The sequence below is a fragment of the Zonotrichia leucophrys genome, chromosome 4, assembly GCF_028769735.1.
Source record: "Zonotrichia leucophrys gambelii isolate GWCS_2022_RI chromosome 4, RI_Zleu_2.0, whole genome shotgun sequence".
NCBI lineage: Eukaryota > Metazoa > Chordata > Aves > Passeriformes > Passerellidae > Zonotrichia > Zonotrichia leucophrys.
In genome coordinates, this window is record NC_088173.1 from 20,127,902 (window position 1) to 20,153,865 (window position 25,964).

The 25,964-nt window shown below is 36.7% G+C and overlaps 1 protein-coding gene across 6 annotated transcripts in view; it reads right to left on the reverse strand.

The window, feature by feature from the left end:
• Positions 1–4,089: 4,089 nt before the first annotated feature.
• Positions 4,090–25,964, reverse strand: part of TLL1 (tolloid like 1) — a 124,887-nt gene continuing 103,012 nt past the window's right edge. For all 6 annotated transcript variants that reach the window (XM_064710704.1, XM_064710706.1, XM_064710705.1 and 3 more), the window contains 5 exons: positions 19,430–19,555; positions 17,961–18,088; positions 12,998–13,211; positions 7,733–7,983; positions 4,090–6,097 (listed from right to left, as the gene is read on the reverse strand). In XM_064710704.1, coding sequence (XP_064566774.1) covers positions 5,963–6,097; positions 7,733–7,983; positions 12,998–13,211; positions 17,961–18,088; positions 19,430–19,555 — 854 coding nt within the window. In that variant the 3' untranslated portion in view covers positions 4,090–5,962. The remainder of the gene's footprint in view (positions 6,098–7,732; positions 7,984–12,997; positions 13,212–17,960; positions 18,089–19,429; positions 19,556–25,964) is intronic.

Here is a 25,964-nt window from a genome sequence, read left to right on the forward strand (position 1 = left end):
AGAAGAAATAGCAACAATGTAAAAAAGGCAAGCATATTAGTAAATGTGTCTCAAAAAAGTCAGCTTTTGTCCATGCAGCTCTTCAGAACATCAACTCTGCCAAGACATCTCAACAACTGTCAACACCTGCTATATTTTAATATTCTACTTGAGAATTGATACTCAAGATGTCCAGGTTGCAGATGTGAGTCATTATTATATTCTATCTATTGTAATAGAAGTGTTTTTGTCTTCACTAGCTACAGTTCTTTCAATTACAAAAGTGTACTGCTATTACTATTAAATTAATTGAACACATAGCAAATGTTTTGCACAAATTTGAGCAGAGTTTCATAACTGAAAAGGCACCTTTGGGTATTTCTCTCTCTCCATTAGACAACATTCTGTACAATATGGCTCCTGATAGTTGAGAAATGGGACTATTATCCCTGGGAAACTATTCTGTCTCCAACACTAAAGTGGTCTCCTGACACTCAACTAAAATATTGTATTGTTCAGATTCATTTTTTTACTCCCACATATATTCTTCTAACATGCTCTAAACAATCTGACTCTACTCCATGAATGACAAGCCATATTCAAGCCAAAATGTCTTTTTCATCTTTCCTTTTTCACTATAACTTCCCTTCATTGCATTTCATTGTGTGGACACTTCCCTGACATGTCCCTAGAAAACATGAATGGAAGGAGAGAAAGGTCATTGAGCATGCTCTGAAAGATTTTATATTCCTAATGATTATTAGCATTCCTTGTATTTCAGATGTTGCTATCACACAGTAAACATCCTCTAACATACATGCATAAATTCAGGGATCCTTTCCAGTAGTTGTAACAACACAGGAAGAATTACTACATCTGAAGGCCATTGAAGACATCCACACAGACAAAAAACCCGTCATCTATCTTTTTGTCTGTCATGTCACTTAATCTTGTGTTATGAGATTTCATAAATAAATAAAAACCAGTGAAAACAATTTCAGAAATGGGATCCAAATAGAGGGACTCGAGCCTTGCTAATGTTTCCTTTTGTTGTCCACCCAATATCACTGTACCACATAGATATTTTTTGCCACTGCCATAGCTTGTTTTCTTTGTGAACTCAGAATGAAATATCAGGGGAAATGGGAACATTTTCTAACTTTCAAAATGCGTTTTCCTTTGTTCTTTTTGTTTTAATCAGACTTCATTCATCCCAATTCTATGATACAATATTTAAGCAGCTGCTTATTGTTTTGATTAATCGAATTAAATCAAGCAGAGTAACATTAAAATGTTGTCCTGAGTATACAATTTAGAGCAGAAAAACTTGATAGTGCTAGAGGGGAAAAAAATCTCAACCTGTAAGAGCTGTAAGCCCAGTGTTACCCTCTCTCACAAATGGGTAGTCACACCAGATATACGTGATTATGAACCAAAGCAAGCCATTTCTTAGGCTGTCTTCAGTTCTCTGTTTGAAAAATTCACTAACCGATGCAATTAGTCATCTAACTGTTCCCTAGGTCCATATGATATACTGCTTTCACCTAGGTAGGTGAAACCAATATATCATAAAGCATTTTTAAAGAATATGAAGGATGCATTGAAAAAAGAATAAATCAGCAACAGTGCTGACTTTAGAGACTGCTTTATTTCAATGTAATTTAGTTGTAGCTGTGATAGCTTTATATTCTTTGTTCTGGCTTCTCTTTCTTTTTCTTTTTTTTTTTTTTTGACTAACCAATTAATAATCAAATCATAATCAGAAATTATAGAATCAAAATCAGAGCAAGTCCTTTGGTAAGGTTCTGCCAATCTGTATGATCAGGTATGTTAATGTGATATAAACCATCCCCTCCTATTACTCATTTGGACCTAACTTCAGACCTGAAGTCAAAGCAAAATTCTCCTCTGGTTACTGGCCAGATCTATTTTAAGATTGAATACTTTCCTGAAATTGCATACACATATCAGGTCTCTAAACTTTGAGATCTGTACATTTTGGCAGAACAAAACCATTTAATTATAAAAGTTGCAGTGAGCCTTGGCGGTAACCACTCTCTGTGGCGGTGCAGCACAGAGTCAGTGCAACGCACACACAGCCTGTGAGGTCAACAACAATTTCCTCTGTTAGAACAAATTGGGTGTGCCACTTGTACCCCAGCAGCACAGCAAAAGTGCAGAACTGATTCCCCAGGTGGATAAAGCTTCCATCCAATGAATTTAATTTTTACAGTGGTTCAAAAGCAATCTGCTTTAAATGAAAAAGTAACGCTGCAATATTGTGTTAAGGATCTGATTTGGCTCTCACCCATGCTTAGGTCAATCCGCGATTTCATGGGTCTCACAGCAAGGCAATATTACTCAAATATGTTGTAGACTATAACAAAAGGTCAGCAAAGAACAGAAAATCTGCTGTGTGTGCACCTACCTTGCTTTATTCACTTCAGCTTGACCTCCACACCTTGTATGTAAGGCAACCATTTTAACCGCTTTCCCTGGTGACTTTTACTCTTTTTAACCTTTTTCTCTCTTTTGTTTGTTAAGGTTTTTTTTAAGGACAAAAGGAAAGCTTCTCACAAACATACCTTACCTTCCCTCTTATCAGTGTGATATTGATCACAGGATTTGATCTGCCACAGACCTAAATTCTCCAAAAGCCTGTCAGCCATGCAGACCAGTACATTCTATCAAAATAACACTTTATGCTAAATTTAACATTAAATAATAATATTCAGCACATCAGAAGCTCTTTAGGTAGTTGAGAAGAAAACTTTATGATATGCTTCAGGAAACACAATTTAAATCCAGTGACATTGCCACAGTCAAAAAAAGTTTGTGTCAAATAGGAAGCAGAACAAGTATCATCTTCACCCTGATGGGTATGTTGTCAATAAACGCACTGTAACTAGATCTCAAATCTGGATCTGCACATGTGGATAACCCACACTGCTTTTCACAATTTCAAAAACAAAAATAAATTATTTTTTCATTATTTTCTTATTGTTAGGCTAGTTATAAGGCATACTTCCCCTATAAGGGAGGAGTTCACTGCATATGTCATTTTTCATTACATCAGGAAAAACCTCCTAGGACTTGTAAATAGCTGTGTTTTTAATAGCATCTGATAGCACCACGAGGCACAGACTAGGATCATGGCCAGTGAGAAGATAGAACCCATATGGTCCATTTATCAGCAAGATCATCATTAAGAACACCTTCTGCATTTTCACCACTCTGAAGCATATGAGATCTACAGAGGAATAACCAACCAGAGAAGTAAAATCAAACTTTGTATTTGAAGTTATGGCAACTGCTCTCTTCTGACTTCCACATATTCCATGTGAAAAAATCCCCGCAATGATGTGCTCAAAAGCAATACTTTGACATGACCATAGACAATCACTTCCACAGGGCTTTGGAAATACACCATAATGTCTTGCCCCCAATCCAACCTCTTCTCCATCCATTTCTGCTGCAGTATTTAATACAGGACAGCAGGATTTATACAGGGGCCTGTATGAATCAACAACAACAAAAGAAATCTTTCCAAAAAGTAATGATCTTGGCTCAACCCTGTGGTTATCAGAGTAATCCTCAGGGGAATAAGAAAGTCAAATTTAGAGAAAAGGAAGGCTTTTGCAAACAGAGAGAGAGAGAATATTAAGGGGAGATGAAAACAGAAAAGTGGAAAATAAGATAGCATGGAAACTTGCATTTGCTTTCACCCTCAGACTTTCCCAGTTCCTTTTGATTAACCATGCCAGGGAGACACTGCTTCTGCTTGCTTTTCTTTCAGAAATTCAAGCATTGCAATTCCACCAAGCTGATAAATTATGTAACAACATCAAAAATACACATTTTATTTTTTTAACTTTAGTAATATCTCTGCCTGAACTTTGTAGTAAAAGACCTTGGAGAAACTGTTTGTAGTTCATTTCTTGATCAAACAACCTGAAAAATGAGCCAAAGAGAGTGGAGCAGCATTATAAAAACACAGAAATTATTAAGCTTTTGAACTTCACACACATCAGCTATCGAAAAAGAAAAATATATATGAGTAATAATAGGACTGTTAAAACAAGCAAAGAGATCTAAACGGACATTCAGTTTTTATTTTTATAAAAAAAGGTCAGATTTATTAGTGCCAATGTATGTTCATAGAAGGAAACAAAAACTAAGCTAATTTGAGTAGCAACTTACATCAAAGGATATCAAAATAATATTTCTTGTAAGTGAAACATAATACTTCATTTAAACTTGATTTTTGCAAACTAGAAGTCCTTGTTATCTGTCTATGAAGCCTTTAAAGAAAAGTTGCTACAGTCAAACAGGGTCCTGATAGAACTTGGCACATAAAGAAACAATTCCATATTCACCCATACAATACCTCTCACTCTCCTGGAGCACTCATTCATACAATACTTACATAATGCATATACATTATGACTAGAGCCATGTACGGCCTAAAGCACATAGAATATCTCAGTTCTAAATGTAACATATCTCTACATCAAAAGCAGGTCTCTGTATTTACAGCAGATGATCTCTCTCTGCAGATGGGGCTTTTGCTTGAAGATCCTTTTGTTAGTGTATGCTAAGATGCTCAAGATGTCAAATTATTTATCAAATTAGGAGTGTATCTACAGGAAGATCTGTCTGATTGTGTGCGAGGATTCTAAGGCAATAATAGTAGTTGTTCCACAGGAATAGCACTGCCGTTGCAACCCACTTTCCATCGGAGCAGTAAAGCCTTCCTTCTCCAGATGCAGCCAGGTATAGTGAGACATTCATGATCTGCAAACTGTTGGCTCAAAAGTCTAAAACTTCTTGGTTTTTTTTTTTTTAATGTTCATGGAATAGCACCATAGAAATTCACACTTGATATCAAAAAGATCCTGGGTCTGTTGTTTCATTCTGCTTTTTTCACCATCATGGATAGTCTTGCTCTTAGGAAAAAACCTAACAAAAACCTCTTTGGGAAACTTGTCTTTTGGACACTACTGCAGCCTCATTTCTGAGTAACTGAATCCAACAAATAGCTCATTCACAAAAAGGTCCAAAGAAATAAAGCTTAGCAGTGGTTTCAAATGTACTGCTGAAAAAAATTCAGTAGGAGGAGTTTCAGATGATCCTGGACCATTTCTCTTTTTCATGGATACAGATTTTGATTCAGGACAGGTTTTTATTTCAGTCTCTTTCTATATTCAGTGCAAAATAAGAGCACATCATCGGAGATAGCTTACTTAACCAGTAAACCAAACATTTTCAGATGCTTACACCATTAAAATTCAGTCAGCTAGTGATTGGTCACTAGTGATGACTGATGTAACAGTTCAGACTTCTCAGTCATTAGTTAAACAAAATACTCTATAGATCAGTTATGTTTCAGAAGTAGGATTTTCCAGTTTCAAAACACTGATAACCTGATATGGCAGGTGAATTTGTAAAAAATACAGAACAATACAGGAAGGCCTTCCCATTTTGTATCTTCTTCCAAGTCTTTGTACACACCGTATGCAGGATTCAAAGTCAAAGCAACTAGGTAGAAGGACAGTATTTGAGTGTGTGACCTAAAAGAGCTTCTTTTCCTTCTAGACACCATACAATTGTCAGAGAGAAGAACGATCTAGAGGGTCACTTCCCCTCAATGAAACTGATTGAATCCACACGCAGGGTTCTAGCAAATACTGGACCATGAACAAAAGCTTTTCTTTCTCCCTGCATGCCAAGTTCTTTCACAAGCTCTGCAGAGACAGTCAAGTATGGAGCCTGCACATCGTCCTCTTGACTATTCCACTGGGATAGGTGATTTTCTTCTTTTATTTTACTTCAGTCTCTGGTATTATAAGTCAGCATTTCAACTGAACTTATATTAATCATTTGTGCTAATAACTTCAGTTTTTAAAAAATTGACACGCCTTCCTTCCTTTCACTGTGTGTTCTTTGTTTCTCACTCTTTTTTTCTGGCATGGAGGTTCTTGTGTTATTTTTTGGTGTGCACGCTATCTGGATATTTTATACTTCTGTATCGTATATGAAATCCTTTCTTGTTGATTGTATCATCAGTGTGAAAGTGAAGTAAAAGAGATTCTCCTGCTGAATAAATTTCTTCTGGTGGCTAAAATAAATAAATAAAAAGAAAAAAATTATCTGTCCACTCTGTGTATTCATACACTATTTTTCTCCTTATTTCTCTTTTCCTGCTGCACTTCATCATGTAATTCCACTGTGTCTCATACAATGCCATCTGACATCATCAGACAGAACAGTTCTATCTCATTGTGCTCTCACTTATAGGCTAGAGGCAGACTGAGGAAATCCCTAACTCCTAGTTTTTCTCTAGTTCTGCTGGAGAAAGAAAGTGACTGGGCAGAACCATATATAATATTCTAAATTTGGATAAAAAATAGAGGCCAATACCTATTTTCTATCTTATTCTTCACAGCCTTCACAATGTCCTATTTTATTACTGAAGCATATTTATCAGAATTATCAGCTGAATTACCAAATCCTTCTTCTAAAGTTGAGAAGGTGGTAATAAGTACTAACATATATATTTTTCCCATTCCAGTTTGGATAATTTTGCATTTTATTTTCAATAGATTTTCTATTTAATTGTATCTATCCTATGTGGCATCTGAAACCATTCATTTACATCTTATCAGAACCAAACCACCACCAATGCAAAACCATTCCACCCCAAGCCCCCAAAAGAAGAAAATAATTCAGCCCATTTTCTGGTTTGCTGCCCTTCTGCTTGTAAAATACAGTAACAAAAAAATATTGTTTTGTGTGAATGAGTAGATTTTAGACTCAGCTGTAGCATTTCCCTTAGAATATATCCCCTACAATTCAAGTGGAAGCACCTTTTGTGCATCATTAATTAGTGTTCAAAAAGGCACTAAAAGGATTTAAGCCAGTTTACAGGTAACTTGTCTGAGTGACTAAGATGTTTGATCTAGCTCAGAGGCTGAAAAAAGTGACACATAATTACTTAAGAGCTCCTGTCATCTTATATAGTCTTTGAAGCCTTTTATCTAGGCAAAGAGTATATGTACAAAAGTGTGCCTGCACTGGCACACATATAAAGAATTGAAGAGGACTTGTGGGATCATTGCACCAGTTTTTCCAAGGCAGGCAGCCAGCAGACCAATGCAAGTCTAAAATGAGAAATAGGATACAGCCTTTTCAGGGTGTCCTCTCGCCAACTTCCTCCATGTCTTATAGTTAAAATGTGCCAGAATGCATATAGGATTTCATGGCTTTCTTAAGGCCCATATTAATCACCCAAGTTAGGAGAATATTTTTTTTCCTAAAATCAGACTTAAAAGTCAATGAGCATACTATAAATACTTCCCAGCTGCCCCTCCTACTTTAAAATGTGTATTCTTTCCAATTCAAAGAACTTTAATGTAATAATTTTCAACACTGCTGCATTTCCCTCTAATATAAGGAAAAAAAGTTGCTAACTTTTCTTTGTGTGCTGATAAACATGCCACTGCCAGCTTCTTAAATGTTAACTTAACACTATAATACTTTGGACAAAAAATACGTGAGAATTTATTAATGAAAATATTTTACTACTACTACAAGCCTGCAAATTTATCCATTAAAATATGAAGTAGATAATCTAGTACCTTTACTATAAGGCATTGTAACTGAATTTCATGACCCTTACCTTCCTCTGCCTTGTCTTTCTTATTCTTTTTGTAGAAATGAAAAATAAAAAAACCATTTCTACCTATTTACTTACCCCAGACCCACAAAATCGACCAAGTCTCACTGCTGTCTTATCATGACCATCAAAAAGCTCCACGTAGTCGTAGCCACAGTCTGCCTCTTCCTCAACCTCGAAAGTCTGGAACATCAACTCGACGCGGGCGCCGCGCTCGGCCACCAGCAGCCAGTCGCAGTCAGCCTGCACCGGGTAGTTGTTATCACCAAACTGAGCATGTGAGTACAGGTCCTTGGGCTTCAGTTCAGCTTTCAAACGACCACCACACTCTAAATGGAGGGGGGAAAAAAAGATGAAGAAGTTTATTCAGTGCAAATTTGTGCTTTCTCTTCATAGATGCGCAGCCACATTCAGGCTGTGTGCAATTTAATGTCGCAAGCAGGTTAATCAAACAAGCTGAGAGAGAAGTACTACACAGTATGACTAGAACTACATCATTCCGAGTTTTCTTATATAAATTCTCTTTTATAACTAGAGAGACTTGAACATAGCTCATAATTTTCAATTGAAAGACAAAGACGGGGAACACCAAAGGAATGTGGCTTAAGCAGTACGACAGTCTTTGAGTAGGCGCTGGAAAGATTCCTGTGGCCAGCAAAACAGTTGCTGTAAGGGTATCCACATTTCAGTGGTGGTGTTTCCGCAGGAGTTAATGACACTGTTTGCAAGTGATAGGGGAGGATCAGATCCAGCACACTCATAGGCAGTGATTGAATGCAAAACTTTTTTGTTTCACAGTAGGGTGAGCTTTAACCATAACATGGCACCTGGAGAGCCAGCTCAATACTAAACACCACTGCAAAGCTTGCTGCCTTGTTTGCTGTGCAGTTCATGAGCAGGCCTTTCTCTGTAAAAGAGTGGGTCAGGAGAAAGCTGCTGCTACCAGATAAAGTCTTGTATCTGAAAGGCTGTTCTTGAGGCAAGCCTTTGGCAGGAGATCCATGCCTTTTGTCAAAACCATTATTTTAGCATAAATGTCTATTTGTATGCGGTTGCAAAATGGATGTGGGGCTTAGAGCTTGTTTATAACTGTTCAAAGAGTTCAAAATTTAAATATGAATTAGCTCTAGTGTAAAGGTGAATAAGGTGCAAAACAAATAAGTAACAGTGTCATTAGAACTCAATGAAGAACAGATGAAAATTGTACTTAAGAAAAAAAAAGCATTGTTTCCGATATGCACCATATTTCCAAAAGGTGGGTGCAGGCTTTGTTACTTTACATGTACGAAGATTTCAATGCAAACAGAATAATTTTGTTTTTGTTTCTCATCAGGAACAAACAATCTCTTACAGCACTTGATAAAAACATCAAGTGCAAATGAGCTTGAACAAAATACTGAGAATCACAAGTTTAGATTTAATTTTTATAAATAAATAGATAATTTTACCTGCATTTAAAAATATGTAGATATTATTGATTGATCATTTTAGAGTAACTTGAAACAAAGAGCAATATTCAAATCTTTCTAAGCTTTGGTGAAGAGACACTTTGAATTTTACTTCATGGACTCCACCCACGCTAAACATGACCAATTGCACTATTATATTGCAAGGAGTCACATTTCAGCTAAGAGTTTATAACACTAATGACCAAATCCTTACTTTTTAAAAAGAGTGGTTTTTTTCTCAATAGGGTAATGAAGGAATAAAACCAGGAAATATAATTTATAAGTAATTCATTATGCATGAATATTTCATAATGAAATTTCTTTTTTTTTGCTCTTAAAGAACAAATAAGAGCACATGATAAAACATTGGCAAGAAAGATACTTCAAACAGTTATTTCTCATTGATATTCTAATTTACTGATTTTTCTCCCTATTCTGAATTTCATTTGGGGTTTTTGTTGTTTTTTTGAGGGGTTTTGGGGTTTTTTTGTTGAGGGGAAAGGGGTTTTTTTTGGGTTTATTTTTTGTTTGACTGGACTCTTGCCAACATTAGGAACATCTCACTGCCTCAGACACCAAACAGCTGCAAACAAGACAACATTTAATGAACTGTCTGCATTCTTTCCCTCTGCTTGCTACAGAGGATAGAAGCTTAAAGGAAAGTTGTAGCCATACAGCCACAGAAAATGGCAATTCCTCTTCCCCTGCCCTTCTCTCACAGATTATAGCCTCATAATTTAGAACAGAAGTTACAAGCCAAATTTTCAGGTTCTTAAGTATTAAGCTGTAGTTTCAGAAGCCTACACTTAGCCTGCCCAGCAAGGCTCTGCACTGGGACACAGGGACAGGCACAGAGCAGAGCTGTGCAGCACTGCCTGCTTAGCCTTGCTGCTGGAGCTGACCCACTGTGGTTTCCATTGTGCAGGCACAGCTGTCCTGCTGTAGGCAGGTGTTTGCTCCTGACTGCAAGGAATATGTCCAACTTGTAAAACCGTGGTTATCTGGTACCTTCAGTGAAAGACTCTAGATCATCTAAGGCACAAAAACCCTCTCATGTTTCATTACCTTTCTGGTGACTTTGAGGCTTCTTTCAAACATAAGAACAAACTGAGCAGTAGTTTCCTGATTGTTTAACAAGCCAGACAGTTGGGAAAAGCTTAAACCCACTCCATCTGAACTAATGAAACAAGATTATAAATTTGATTCAACACTCCTATACTGAATTACTATAGCTATTTTGGAAGCAACACAGGCATCTAAACTGAGTGACATCTGAGATATCCAGATTTGTTTGAGACATCCTCCCAGCATTGACAGATACGAATAGGACCTACAGTAGATCTGCAACCTCCTAGAGCAGTGGCTGGAAGCCAGGCACCATAAATGAAACTGTCCAGAAGAGAACTAGATGCCTGAGTTAGGGCAGACAGATGACTCCCTGAGCAATGATGTTTAATGTTCTGTCAGGAGCATTTTTATGAATTCCTCTTGGATGGGTTTTGCCTTTTCTGAGAGGGGAAAATATGACAGAATCTCCTTCTAAAACTGTGTTGCACTTTCAAAACAGCATTTTATAAGTTTTGCTCCACCCAAGGAAGCCTTTCTAGCCAGTTTATTTTTAAAGCTTTACTGTATTTGCTGCTACATTTTTATCCTGTTTTCTGAAATATTAAATGGAAATTTTGAAATCAGATAGCACATCAAGCCAAAAAGCATCATAGAAGGGAAATCATCATTGACAGCATCCACTGGAATAATAAGGGGCCATTAAATGATGAAGATGCCAGGAATGCAGCAGCAGAGACAGCTCTGGGCACAGAATCCAGCTACTCATTCACTGCTGTTATGTTACAGCAGTCCTTTCAGTGAGTGAGTTTTGCTAACACGTTAGAAGTGACAGGAGCAGCTTCCTCAGCACTCCCTGTCTGTCTGCACAGGTATACAGGATCAAACACAACCTTGTCTGCTCCCATTGCACGCCATCAACCATTTTCTCCCAGACAAGATGAACGAAGGGAATACAATCCTCTGCCCATGCACTTATTAGGTATCTGCTCATTCACATGTGGCCACAGCACAGGGGTAAAATTCTCACAGAGTTCTCACAGAGTCTGTGTTTGGCTCAAGGCTGGAGGAGGAGAGTGTGGACCTGAGCTGTCCCTCATTCAAACACTATCTCCAGGTACATGCCAGAGATGAGGGGTCATGTCTGTGCAACAGCCACTGACAGAAATAAATGCCCTCTCTTAAGGAGGCAAACTTGGTAGTTTTTTATAGCATTCTTAAAATCTGGGTAGATTTTATTTTTCTCAGTTTCTCAGAAAAGCACATGCTTGTCCATGCTATAAACGTTTTTATATTTAAGGCACATAAAATTCGGCAGGTCATAGCAAGACTTGCAATCTTTAGAATGCAGGGAGTGTACATCTGAACTTTGTTCACATACTGATTGCTTCAGTTCTGCAAACTGAAAGTGAGGACAATAAATGAAACAGCAGTTTTACCATACCTGATCTAGCAAGAGTTCTGACCTTTAATTATATACCCTAAGGTAATTAAAAATGGGTAATTATTACTTCTATCAAAATTTTCATCTAAGGGAAAATGTTACTGTAGTAGGGAAAGCAAAACATTGCATGCTTGTAAAACAGGATTTTTCACAAGGAAAACAAACTGAGTTACAGGTAGCTAAACTGTTCACTTTCAAGGCCCAGAGCATAAAGATTTCATATACTGTTGTCTACTGTCTTTCTCAGAAAGGGAAATTAAATTACTAAAGATTTTGAATTATTCAGAACAAATCAAAAGGAAAAACAAGACAAAATGCCAGCACTGATATATATGAGGATTTTTTAGCTGAGCATTACACATCAACTTGATGGATATTTTGGGTAATATCATATTACACTAACCTTGTAATATTGCAATTACATTATTATATATTATATAGATAATATATTATTAATATAATTATATGTATCTATAATAAATAATATTATATTTTATGTAATATATATCATTATATATTATTAGATTTTATTACAATGTAATAAAACTCACTACCTTTATAATTCTATTCACAACTATTGCCTGTCATTAAAACTTATCTCCTAGAAGATATATTTATGAACTATTTTCTGAATTATTCATTTCCTGGATAAATAAGAATGAACTCTGGAAGGTAAAGACAGACATTATAATTGAAGATTAAAATAAACGTCAAAATGCCCCAAATCCCCTTGTTTTACTGCAGGCACTGGATGTTCAGAGGTTCAGCACTAGAGGCCACTGTAAGCCAAGCAACATCAGGGGAAAAATGTTTACACTGAAAATGTCCCAAAAACTCTATAAATGCAATTACAAACCACTGTTTCCAACTTCAATGACTTCTGCCAAACAAGAAAATTGAATGGTAAATATTATATTATACATTATATTCTAAAGGTCCTAAAAAGTCTTTAATGTTGTTTTTTCCTTATTCTTCTTTGGTTTGTCTTTCCTTTTAAGCACTACAGGAAAGAAATATCTGTTTATATGAAACCCAGATTTTTGTTTAAGTTAGAACAGGAAAGTAATGGAGGTGCATCACATGTCTCAGTTAAGTGTTGTCATTACAAATGCAGTGAAAAGATATTCAATATTTTATGATCTCAAGTCATGAATCCTGAGGAACCTCATTTCTTATTTGACTCTGTTTCAACACCTTTTAATTTCTCACCTATGAGGGAGAGACAGGGGAGAAAGGAATATCTAAAATATTAGAGAATACTTTCTGCAATCTCAGACTTTTCCTACTGGGTTTAAGGCCTCATTAGATACAGCTGTTACATCTGCGAATTCATCCCACTCCTACCAATGGTAAGTTATTAGTAAAAAGCACACCCTGATCTCTGACCTGTAGAGTGAGTTGCTTGGAAGCCTTTTCTTTGAACTGAAGCATCAGAAATAAAGCGGAGGAACATTTTGTTTCCAGTAGCAATGAGAGGATCTGGTATTTTATTGCCACATAAGCGTCCCAGGATTGGCGATTTTTCACTTTCACCATCAAACACTTCCAAGTGGTCATAAGCACATTCTTGATGTTGCTCTATTTCAAATTCACTGAATGTCTAGGGGAAAGAAAAGCAAAATTACACATTGTGGGACTGTATTTTCACGGTACATACTTATATATGTTAACATGTTGTAGAATACAAGGAAGCAGTAAAAATGACAGATTTAACATTACTGCTTCTACAAGCCTGTAGAGTTGAATAACATATTGATCTTATTGAAGTTTTATTGGAAAAAAAATTAAGACACTGAACTTCAAGAGTGCATCATCCTTCATACAGAAAGGGATTAGCATCTTTATAACAACTACTACCTATAAGAGAATATTAAATCTAGAATACTACTGCCTTTCTGCTAAATTTGCACTGTTTTTAGGATTATTCCAAATTTCACAGAGCATTCAAAACAGCAAAAAGTCAGAAATTACTATTCTTTGCATTGTTGAGGATTGATTGAAACATCTGCAAAGTATAATGGGTCCCCCCCTGCCCTTTTCTAAAACCTACATCACACTGCAACTAAAGCCTCTGAGAATGACTTTTCCACATGAAGTTTTATGGATGAAAGTTGTATTTTCTAATCTATTATTTAGAAATTTTTTTTCCTATTCTTACAACTTAATGATGTTTCAGGCTTCACCCTTCATGCCAAGGTCACATTTTTACTAGCAAAAGCATTGTGAGAAACAACAAAATTGTGTTAATTGTTTGTTGGAACAAACTTCAGGCATTTCCAAAAAGTGTATGCCATGCCTGACAGAAACTGTTAACACACATACAACTAATACCCACATTTCAGATCTGGAAGACTATCTTCCAAGACTAGAATGATATAAATGAAGTTATTTCAAGGGGACATCTAAGATTTTTCAGATAAGACTTTTTGACCAGGGCTAAATTTCAACAACCCCAAAGCTTAATATCTGGTAATTTCTCCTCATGTAAACAGTGTGAAGGCAATATACATCTTTGTGAATTTTGTATGGAGTAAGCAACAATTTAAAGTGGAATTCAAAATATATTTTGTTCAACAAAACAGCATAAAACCACCAAGTACACATGCTTTCATGAGCAGTCATGTAGCTGATTGTTTATGAAAATAAACCCCAGAAGGCCCCAAAGAAAACCCCATAACCCAAACAGAATAGAATTAAGAAAAGGAATAAAACTGAACTATCAAATACCAAGCAAATATCACAATTAAGCATTCTGTCTGGTACACAAAAACAAATCTGACCTACCAAATCACTTGTGGAACCCTGAGAGTGTGAAATGCAATGGTAATTTATATTGAAAGCTGACCTAAAGAGATAACACAATTTTTTTTTCCCCCAGAGAACGTCAATACTCAGAATAGCGCTTATTTTATGTGAAGAACTGTGTGATGCAGCGAATGCAGGTTCATTTCATGGTGAAAGTTTGGGGTTTACATTACGGGATTAAAACTGCAGAGGCAATGAAAACAGCCGTACAGCCGTCACTCCTGCTGCTCTTAAATTGTGGTCAGCCATCCTACTTTTATGATGCCAACTATGTGTTGTCATTCATACCAAAACAAAATCTGATGGATTAAGAAAACCCCAGAAAGCTGAGAGACTGTGTCTCGGTAAGGGAGTTACTTAAACACAGTGTTGAATCAAGCCAACTTGGAATCTATGGGAGCAACAGGCATGATCCAAGAGCAGCCTGCAGAAATTCATTTTTTTAGAGGAAAATTAGATCTGTTTTGTTCACTTCTCACCAGCATGAAAAAACCCCCAACAAAACCAACCCTCTCCAGGAAGTATATCTCATTATGAACTGCAAGGCACACCTATTATTTTTAATCTTTGACTTCTCACTGGGAATCCCAAGCCTGCAGAAGCACAGTACATGTTATATTGGGTCACTCAAACATGGCCAGAAAAAGTCCTAAATCTTTTGTGGGTATAGCAATCTATTCTAGCAATTCCAAAGAGAATGCAAAGAAAACTTGCTTTTTAAAGGAAAATCTGATCTTAATGCGCATAGTCCTTTAAAATCAAAAAATGTCTGATATTTTAAAATACCAAAAGACAGTCTAAGTTTTTTAAAGGTCAGCCAGTTCCTTGAAGGTTTGAAAGAGGAGAACTGACATAAACTTCCCTTAACCAAAACTCAATAGTTGTTGCCAACAGAGTTCACAAATGATCTAATTAAGTTTGTAGTATAATTAAATCACACCCTCTCTTCCTGGGACAAATACTTTTGAATTCCTCCCCCACCATGACTATTTTAACTCCATGTGATATGTCTCCTTAGTGGGAATGGTACTCAGAAATGTTACATATAGCTTCTGACCACCCAGCCCTTTCTATCTGCAGCACTCAACCAAGTAGATACGTTGGTGGCACTTATGGACAGCTGCCTGGAGGGGACACTTAAGTCTGTCTCTTACAAACATCCGGCTGATTAGCTCATGGAAATTAGTCTCTCTGCTATGCACATTTTCAAAGCCATCTTTATCTATATGCTTCATTTAAAAGTTCTGAAGTGCATACCCTTTTTTTTCATAGGCCTTTTAATTGCACCAAATACTTGAATTTAGCCCTTTCAGGAAGACACTTTTCAATGGTTAGCAGAGTGAGGGCAATCACAATAAAAGATTAGTTTCCATACATACACCCCATCTTGAAAAAGAAAGCACAGCCTCACAATTCTTGTGGTTTGTTATCATGAAGTAATCAATCCACTTTATCAATTTGAACAAGAAAACTATGAAAATTAAACTTAAACACTGTGTGAAAGAAAAACTAATCATCCAATGTGGAATTATGGTGTTAATATTATTGACATGGGACCTTGCTGTACTGCACAACTTAAAGATATTGAACACACAGAATTTAGTAACTGACCCTACTGGTTTGCACAGAAGAGCAGATCTCAGACCCTAAGTCATGGAGTTGAAAATTCTATTGTTGAATTGTTCTGTTGAATTAAAGTAATTCTGTTGAATTGTTTTCTGTTGAAAATTCTATGTAGTAAAATTCTGTATATTTTTGCAGTTCCATTGGCAAAAGCCAATTTAAAATATCTTTTCTTTCTAAAGTAGACCGTGGAATATTTGGCTGAAGATATTGGAATGTTGGAATTTTGCCTGCTGTGGGTATAAGTATTGGAAAAGCTTTTACAGTAACATGCCTATACCTGGCTGGCTTTAGTTTATTCAGCCAGTACCAAGACCACTTGCTCAGAAGCAGCAGTAAGAAGGCTGCTTGATTTAGAAACCTATTTTTTAACCCTTGGAATGGACAGAGCATGCACATCACTCATTCTCCACCACCACCATGCCTTCCAGTACAGTTCAACTGTTTTACTTTTGGCAAACAAGGATCAATACACAATCCCATATCAGCACCATTAATAGGAGTGGTTTAATCCCAGGCAGCAGCCAAGCCCCACACAGCTGTTTGCTCACTGCCCCACCAGTAGGACTGGAGAGAGAATTGGAAAGATGAAAGATAGAAAACTTGTGGGCTGAGATGAAGACATTTTAATAGGAAAAGCAAAAGCAGCTCACACAAGTAAAGCAAAATAAGGAATGAATTTGCTGCTTCCCATGAGCAGGCAGGAGTTCAGCCATCACAAGCGCTCCACCACCATTCCAAATACCATCCCCTTCCTCCTTCTTCCCCCAGTTTGATATCCTGAGCATGACGTCTATGGTCTGGAATACCCCTGTGGTCAGTTTGGGCCACCTGTCCTGGCTGTGTCTCCCCCCAGCTTTCTCTGCAACCCCAGCTTCATTGCCACCAGAAAAAGCCTTGGTTCTGTGTAAGCCCTGCTTAGCAATAGCAAAAACATCTCTGTATTATCAACATTGTTCAGCACAAATCCAAACCACAGGCCCATACCAGCCACTGTGAACAAAATTAATTCTACCCCAGCCAAAACCAGGACAAGGGGTTAGGATTTGCTAAGGTCAGCAGTTATGAGATTGGAATACACTCTTCATCCCTGCGCATGTACTGCCTATTGTTTCTACCTCTGAAACAGAGATATCTCTCTCCTTAACTTTATATGCTCCAAAAGAGTTGAAAAATCAATTTAAGAAGTTTAAATATATGTAACGTCAGCTTTTGTTATGGCTGTCCTGCAAGTAAGCTGCAGAAGACATGCTGGGGCTGAGCTCAAAGCAAAAACCCTATTGGCAAGACTGTGCCTTTGGCCTCATACAGAGGCCACATAACCTCAGTAAACCTGCAAAGCTATCTAAGCTCTCCTAGGCCTGTCTTTGGACACCAGCACTGCCCTCAGCCAGCTGGACACAGAATTCACAAATCTACTCCAGGCTGCTCTTCTACTTATGTTAAAATTTGAAACCACTTTAAAATGAGAAATCCAGATTCTCAGGGTTTTTGCATCTTTTTTCCTTCTCAAAAAAACAGAACAGGAAAAGGTATGTGTAGAGGACTGCTCATAACTCAAAATTTTGCTTTTTCTATATATTGGAATTTGTGTAAATGGCTTCTGCCATATTTGCCAAAACTTTGCACAAGTTTTATGAGTTGCAACAATGATATAGTAAAGTCTGACAGGAGGAAAGCGTTCCTCCTGCCTTTGCTGTAGAGAATATTTCCAATCACTATAAACTTAAATCACAACTCTATGATATTGAGTAGTCCCTGTTGGCCAGAAATGGACAGGATTCAGCAAGTTTTTAAAATAGTTTGCCTCTGGGATGCAAACTGACAGTAAAGTCTAGTAAGTTTCATATCATTGAACAGTCATTTGAGAAGCTGACTTGATGGAAGAAAAGCTGAAAAGGAAGGGAAAGCAGAGACTCACCAGTTTGACCCTCTGGCCAGGGGTGGCACTGATTTCCCACGTGCACTCCTTCCTGCTGGGATACTTGTCAGGCCAGTTGGGACTCGTGATGATGCCGTTGGGACTGTGGATCTTCTGCTCACACTCAGCTGTGCCAATAGGGATAGCAGCAGTTAGTCTGGGGGTCAGCATTCAGAAGTAGTCAACAAAGGACTATTTTTTGTCAGGGCAGCCATCAAGTGGAAAGGATTTTTAAGAAGATAGGTAAGCATGCATTTCAGAGTGCACAGTATTCCCCTCAGGCAAGTGCTTTAGAGCATTAATCCAGCATGTTTCTTTATGGATTGTTGTGAAACATACACTGCTGTTTACAATGGATGGCTTTTTTTCAGAAGAAGTCTTATTTAGCAGTAAACATAAGATAAATATAAAGTACTTTCCCATTCCCCCCACCCTACATGCAAGTAAGTGTGTAAATCCATATGAAAATCTCACTACTCCAACTTCAAAAGAAATTTCTCAAACAATTTATTTTTTCTCTTATTGGTAATTTTCACTGCAGCTACAGAGCAATCAATTTGATTTGTAAACCACAGCTCCTAGGTAAATATATACACAATGCGAGAACAGCTAAGACTAAACTCTAAGTATGTACAAAGAGCAGCTTAGTCACAGAATTTGCAACTAAGCCACTAGCACCCAGAATTAAAAGAAGGCATTTTTGTATTTACTTTTAGCAATCTCAATCTGCTTTCTAAATATCAGAGAATTCTTTGAAAAGAAAAAAAAACCTTTTAGAGTAGGCAACCAAAACCAGTGAAAAGGCAAATAATTCACAAAGGGAATGTCTTTGCTCTCAGATTAAATCCATGCTAGAAAACATTGAGACATTACAGCAGCTCTCATTATATTGGACACTTGAGGTTCATTTGCAAAGAATTTAAATTCTACTTAAATCCCAAAACCTATTGTTTTCTTGAAGGTAGCCACCTTGAGAGAGACAAAGGAAAAAAGATGTTCAGGACTTTGCTGGAGGGTAGATTGTCTGAATCTCTTGCCTAAAACAAACCCAGAAAGAGTAGATATGGTTTCAACCTGGCTGTGAGGAAACTAACTGCTACTGATAGCAGCTAATCACAACTTTACCAGGCTTCTCTCCAGAAACTCTACCCCTGTGTTTAATACAGCCTTAGATAAATACTTTATCAGAGCTTTACATAATCTACTCTTCACAGAACTATTGAAAGTAGCACTCTGTGCCAACGATCCCAAGTTTTCCAAACTTCATTCCTGTGGACCTCAAACTCAGCCCACACAAACGCTGGGAAGGAGGGGATGGGAAAGGGGAGGGATGTTGTTGTGTTTAAGCCCAAATGTCTAAAACCCCATTAGCAAGAACTTTTTTTCCTTTCTTTTGTTTGAAAGGAGAGCTGCAGAAAGCTTTCTGCGAGACAGTTGTGTAACCAACCACTCCACTGCCTTCTGCTCACCTTCCTTGCAGTCATGTTTATTTTCGTGTAGCACGAATCCGTTCCGGCACTGGCAGACGTAGCTTCCCACTGTGTTGATGCACTCGTGCTGGCAGCCCCCGTTGTCCTTGGAACACTCATCCTTGTCTACAAAACACACAACAAGCCCAGGTGAGCACACGGCTCCCAGCAGACCTTGCTACCAAGAGGAGCACGGAGCCTGGGGCCGGAGCAGGATAAGCTACAGCACAGTCACTCTTCCCAGTGAGGCACTTGTGTGGTGCCGTTGTTTTAGGTCACTCTTTGCTCAGCCTGCAGCCTTGCACTGTGGCACAAAGAGTCTGTCTCATCTCTCTTGCAATTGAGCATTAGTTCCTAAGGGAGAAGAACACTAGTAAAAAAACAAGTTAGAACAAAGGAGGTAAGAGATTTACCAGCTTTTACTCTTTCAACTGATCTAGCTGGTAAAAGTTTCATAAATATCCAGTTTTATCTTAGTAAACAATGGTAGTGTAGTTTAAGGACAACACATATTATTCCAGCTTTGTGCAAATTCCATTTGCACAAATTTAATAGTGATATCTTGAAAGGAACACATAGATCAAAAACACTTCAACTTCTACACATTAAACATGTAAGAAGAGAAAGATTTCACATAGGCTTTTCTAATAAGTTGGGCTTTTTCCCCCAGCAGAGTGACAGTGTGCTTTACTTTTAATGAAGCTGGACATTATAGACCATCACAAAAAGAAAAACATTTCATTGAAAGAAAAAAAAAAAGAATTTGGCATTAGTTAGTTCAAGAGCTACAATGTAGCATGCAGTTCTGTTTATTAACATATAATCCTTCAAAAGAGCTTTTAGTGTGTTAGAAATAAAGCAGAGAGTAGTGGAGGAAATATGACCTGCATTAAACAGCTACAAATTCATTGCATGGAAAAAAGCCAAACTAGATTAACAGGCTGTCATAGTAGCAAGAGGCCTCTGCTGCCATGCTTCTATGTCATTCAGCTGCTCTTGCTTTAGGTGAGGCTGGTCCCTTTAAAAGAGGCAGACTGCTCCTGACATGTGTATACACATACATGCATATATGCGTGCACATCTACATAACTATACATGTACACACAAACACATATGTATACATTCTTAGATATATATATATATATATATATATATATGTATATAAACACAGACATATTAAACCTCCTCTGTATTTTACTAAATGTGCCATTTCAACATGCAAAAGAGAGGAGTAAACAGAGCAAAGGAATTTTGGTCATCCCAGAGGTCTGGTTGTTGTGGGTTGGAATGCAGACCATTTAACCCCTACAGTCTTATTTACCTTGGAAAGCAACAGTTAACATTATGTCCAAACAAGGCAATGTGATATTTCACACTTTACCAGGTATGGCAAGAATTTCTATAGATTAGAAGCCACCATGGATGATTTAAGTCTCTTTTCATTGTCTTACTCATGCATTTTTTTCCATGCCTTTTCTGATGCTCATACTCAGTAACACAACAAAGGAAGTTTGCATTGTAATTGCATACACGTCATCTTCCTCTGCCGAAATGTTTTTCAGCACTTGACCTGTTGACTTGCAGGTCTTTCCATAAAAATCAGCTTCCACTTACAATACAAGATGATAATGTGCATTTATAGGTAAATTCTGCAAGTCAAACCCAAGCATCCACTGCATTTTGTACTGTAATTCTCAAATCTGTTTGCACTGAAAGTTTTCGGAAGCTTTCTGCAAATGTGAACATATCTGAAGGTTAAGAAAGAGCTGAAAACATAGATACCTTGTTGTAGTGTGTTTGTTAGATACTACTTGTCATTTTGATGATGAAAGGAAGCACAGAAGCTCCACAATACACTGCTTATGCACCTTGCAAAGCAAGTCCCTAACTGAGGGGGCAATTCTATGCAATGTCTAATGAAAGTCATAATTTTGCAAAAGCAAGCACTACACACTTCACTTCACATTGCAAGTGAAGAACAGTAGCAATCAACTGAGAAATTAGAACTATTATGAACAAAATTCTTCAATATTTCCCTCCTAAGCATTAGTTTGAAATTTTCCACCAGAATAACAAAAGGAAAGGAAGGCAAGCTCAAAATGCATTTAAGTTAGGCTTTCAAGTACAGAGTAGGTACACAAATTCTAAATAAATAAAAGCCCTGACCATTTTCATCATCCACCAAACTCTATGAAAACATTGAAAAGTATTTTAACATTAGATATGCTTATATTCTGCAAAATAATCTCTTGAGAGATAAGTGCATAAGCAAATAGTCCCACATTGGATGTCCTCAGAAATAAAATAATGGACAGAAGGTACAAAGGAGAAGTTTTGGAACACATTTGAGCTACAATAATTACTTGTACATAGTTAATCAAGGATGCAACTGTTGAACAAGCCTTCCTCACACTTCATAACTGAGAACAGACTTTCTGTCAAATTGATTGCCCAGTTTAAAAATTTGTGAAAAAAAACCCCAACAATTAGTCTGTATTAGTTAGGAGAACAAATGTTTTGCCATGTAAAAACAAAGCCATTTGTTATGCTGACAGATGGAAATGAGTACCCCCAATTTTAAATGGATACTTTCTTTTACTTTCTTTTTTCAGTACACAGCAGAAGGAAAGATCCACTCTCAAGAAAATAATAGACTGAATGATTCTGAGGACAAATGGTCGTACCTCTGAGACCCTCAGAGGCCACCAGTCTGTGAATAATATGTACTCGGCCTGAAGGGACCTGCACCAAGTCCTTGCAAGATTCAAAAATAAAAATTTTCTCTTTGCAGGCAGCTTTCTTGTCTGTGGAAAAAATGTACCAGGATGGCACCAGAGATGACTTTTTGTTCAAGGCTAGAAACAGTCTAGCTTTCTCTTTTTAACTGCTCAATGAATCACCACCAAGAAGATAAACCTCATTTTTACATTATATAAAAAACCCATGTAATTTTGAATGTTATGCAGAGAATCACTCATGTTTACTTAAAACACTAACGTAAGTCTGAAACCTATGATAAATGGAAGCAGTTTAATGACAAGCTATGACTAATCCTCAGGTCATCTTTTCAGAAAGATCACAGAAAAAAAGGGTATTTAAATATATATACACACATATATATATATAATTGTTATATTTTTGAAATTATTTAACACTTCTCTAGTCTTACAGGCCCAGTAGGGTGTGCTGAGTCCTGCCTGCAGGGACTTACTCCAAGGCCTTGGTCTTATAACAAAAGCGGGAGACAGAGGAGGACATAAGAAAGACACAGGGAGAAGAATAAAAAACTTATTATTGGAAGTTTTTCATTTAGAAGTCTAATATCCAATTCCAAGAAGTTTTATTAAAAGTTTTTCTTTTAAATAATATATAGCGACCCCCAGTTTCCTCTCTTTATCTGAGAAACTTGATTATAAATATACAATAGAGTCTCCATAGTTCAGCTAGTATCCTGCAGAGACTCCTAACTGAGCTTTCTTCAGAACTGTCCTATCAAATGTAAATTTTCCAGAATGCTGAAAAAAAAATTCTCACTTTCCAGTAGCACCTGTCTGGCTGTTAGCACTATTTTACAGCCAAAAATATAATTACATGTTGTCTTGTATCAACATAAATACCTTCCTAATGCAGGTCATCTGTTGCCCTATGTCACTGTTTGCTTTCACAGTTTATCACAGCAGGTTTCAACCACCCAAAAACTGCTTTCTGTCGTCTGAGCTGGAGCTGGGCCATGCTTCCTCATCTCTAGCTGTGGTGCAGAATTCACCACCAAGAGTTGCGGAAGAAAAGAGTAGTTCTTTGGCTGTGCTTAGGGAACATTTTTCAGTTCCTAATCTTCACATTAATTTAACTTATCCACCTTTCTATATTGCTAAGCATTGCATATGGCCTTTACTGGTGAAAAGAGTGCAAGATGCAGTGTTTTACTCATTACATTTTTTGTCATTATTTATGTCTTTATAACTAAGTGCTTCACATCTATTGTGATTCAATTAATAAAAATGGTAAATGTCTGCAATCAAGTGTCAAAGTATTTCTACCCAGATATCATTCTAAAATTGTTGTAGTCTGAAGTTTAATATACATATAAACAGGCAAAAAACAGCACTTCATCAGCTGAAAAATTCTGCCATCAACTCCAAAAGTCAAAATACTTGAAGTCTCAAGTCTGTTCTTTATTGGCAGATGAATAGCATATTATGCCCATATAAAGTAATTCAGGGACAAGAAAGTAACAGTGTTTTCTGACAGACCTAAGATGTCTGGTTAATTATTTGGAGATGGCATCTTCTTTTTAGATACTTTTAGTTCAGAAGTTTCATTTTTCTCAAGCATTACAAAATTTCTGTTTTAATCAGAAAGCCTAGTCAAACAATGAAAGTCAGATGACATAGAAGAATGGAATCTGCTAGAAATTTGAACAAATGGAAGACAGTTCAGAAAAAAATAAAAATAAAATATTCATATTATATTCAGACATTTGAAATCATATGAAATGTTGGCAGGAATGTGTTATGAAGCACTCAGTAAATTGACATACTTAGAGATTCAAAGGCTTTTTATAACAAACTATTTTTTTAATGGGATTAGATATATATAATATCTAGGACACATAACACATTTCTATTTATTGAAAAATACATTAGTTCAAACTTATCCCTGACTAAAGAATTATTCTGTGATCAATGACATCACTTAAAAATTTCTTTTTGAAATTACCTTGTGAGGGAATGATAAGAACAGTTCTGTCAGAACTGAAATATACAAGGGAAAATTAGTTCAGAATAATTACAACCTGATGCTTTGTAATCCATGACCTTCAGTCTAGTCTTTCCCCAAGATATCGCAATGGTGGAACCCACTCATTTAAAGAAAGTCACTTGAGCAAAAGAAATAAATTCATATGTGAAGATAAACTACTACTTTAATGAAAACCAAAATTTAACTGACTATAGATGTATAAATGACCAGGATGTCCAGGAAACACAACTTCTGAACCATGGAGCTTATATAAATTACTGCACTATCATTGCTAGTCTTATCTGAAATATCTGTAAGATCCTAAAAAGATTCAACAAACTTCATTTGCAGTCTTTAGAACTTGAACATGTCAATATATATTCCTGTAAAAAGACAATGTGACAATTCCTGCTGGCACAACTAGACCAACAGAAAATGACTAGCTGTGTGCTTCTAGGAGGAAGCTCTGTTGTGTGCACATATGTATTTACTACAAATAATGAGTAAACCTTGAATGCTTCTTGCTAATGTAAATCATAAATTTAAAAGTAGATAGTGTTACTAAAAGTAAAGATGTATCTTTGGAACATTATGACCAGAGAAATGTGGTTACTAGGAAAGAGATATACTTAAAAGAGATCAAATCTTTTTTATGTCTTTGTATGAGACAAAACTCCTCTTTCCATATTTCATAGTTGCTTAATAAAAGCATCAAAATAGTCATAATAAGAAAACACTGAAAATCTAAACTTTTTGCCTTGGTAGATATTTTTTCATTTTTCAAACCATATTCCTTACACATTCTACAGATTCTCATTAGTCATTCTCAGCAGTCATCAATGAAAAACCATTTCATTTCAGTTTTGATAAAATATTTTAGCAAGTAAGTGGTAATAATGGTAGTATATTTTACTACATGCTAAGTAAAGAATAATCAGGATTCTCCAGGTTCAGAATTTTCACTGCTATAAAAAAATATGGAGTACAATTCAATTCCCAGATTCTTCTGTTTGACATCTGGTTTAGGGAGGTGGGCAGATGGAACTGGTGTTTTCTGTTGTTTTTTGTTGTTTTACACAAGGTAAGTTACCTATCCCTATGTGTGTGTGTAAACAGGCAGGAAAAACACAAAGCAAACTGTTGCTACAAACACCGAGTGGTCTCCTGCCAGAGCCAGATTTCTATATTCCACACTCAATGGGTAATTGCAGAGGCCACTGTTGAGCAAATATTTCCTCACATCTTAAGCTTCACTTATGTGTAACTTTATTCAACAGTGTAAGTCCTCATACGATATAAACTCCCACCGCTCTGATCTCCCTCAGTAAAATTACACTCATAAATAAAAAGACACGGGTTTTTTTTGCAAGATCAAGATCTTAAACCCTGTTCTTCTGCTAAACATTAAGAAGTGCAAAGTTTGGCACAGATGTAGCCATAATGTTAAACAAATGTTGTACCACAAAGTGGTAATTTCCCAACAAATGGAATATATTAAGAGACTTGAGTAGAAAAAATATAAGAGTACACAGTGTGCAATTCGTATCACTTTACAACTGGGATTTGAAAAAAACAGCAACAAAACTTGGGATAAAAGAAATCTCATAAAACATAGAAATACAGTAAATTTTCTTTTGTCCTCTGTATCTCACAAAGTTTTCTTGCTTCTGCTTTTACTTAAGTACATATAGATATGTTCAATATATTTTCTACAGACGTTACAATTCAGAATGATATTTTAAGACAGGAGAGTGGTGTATGTTTATGTAAATAATACTAATTCAAAGCTACCAGG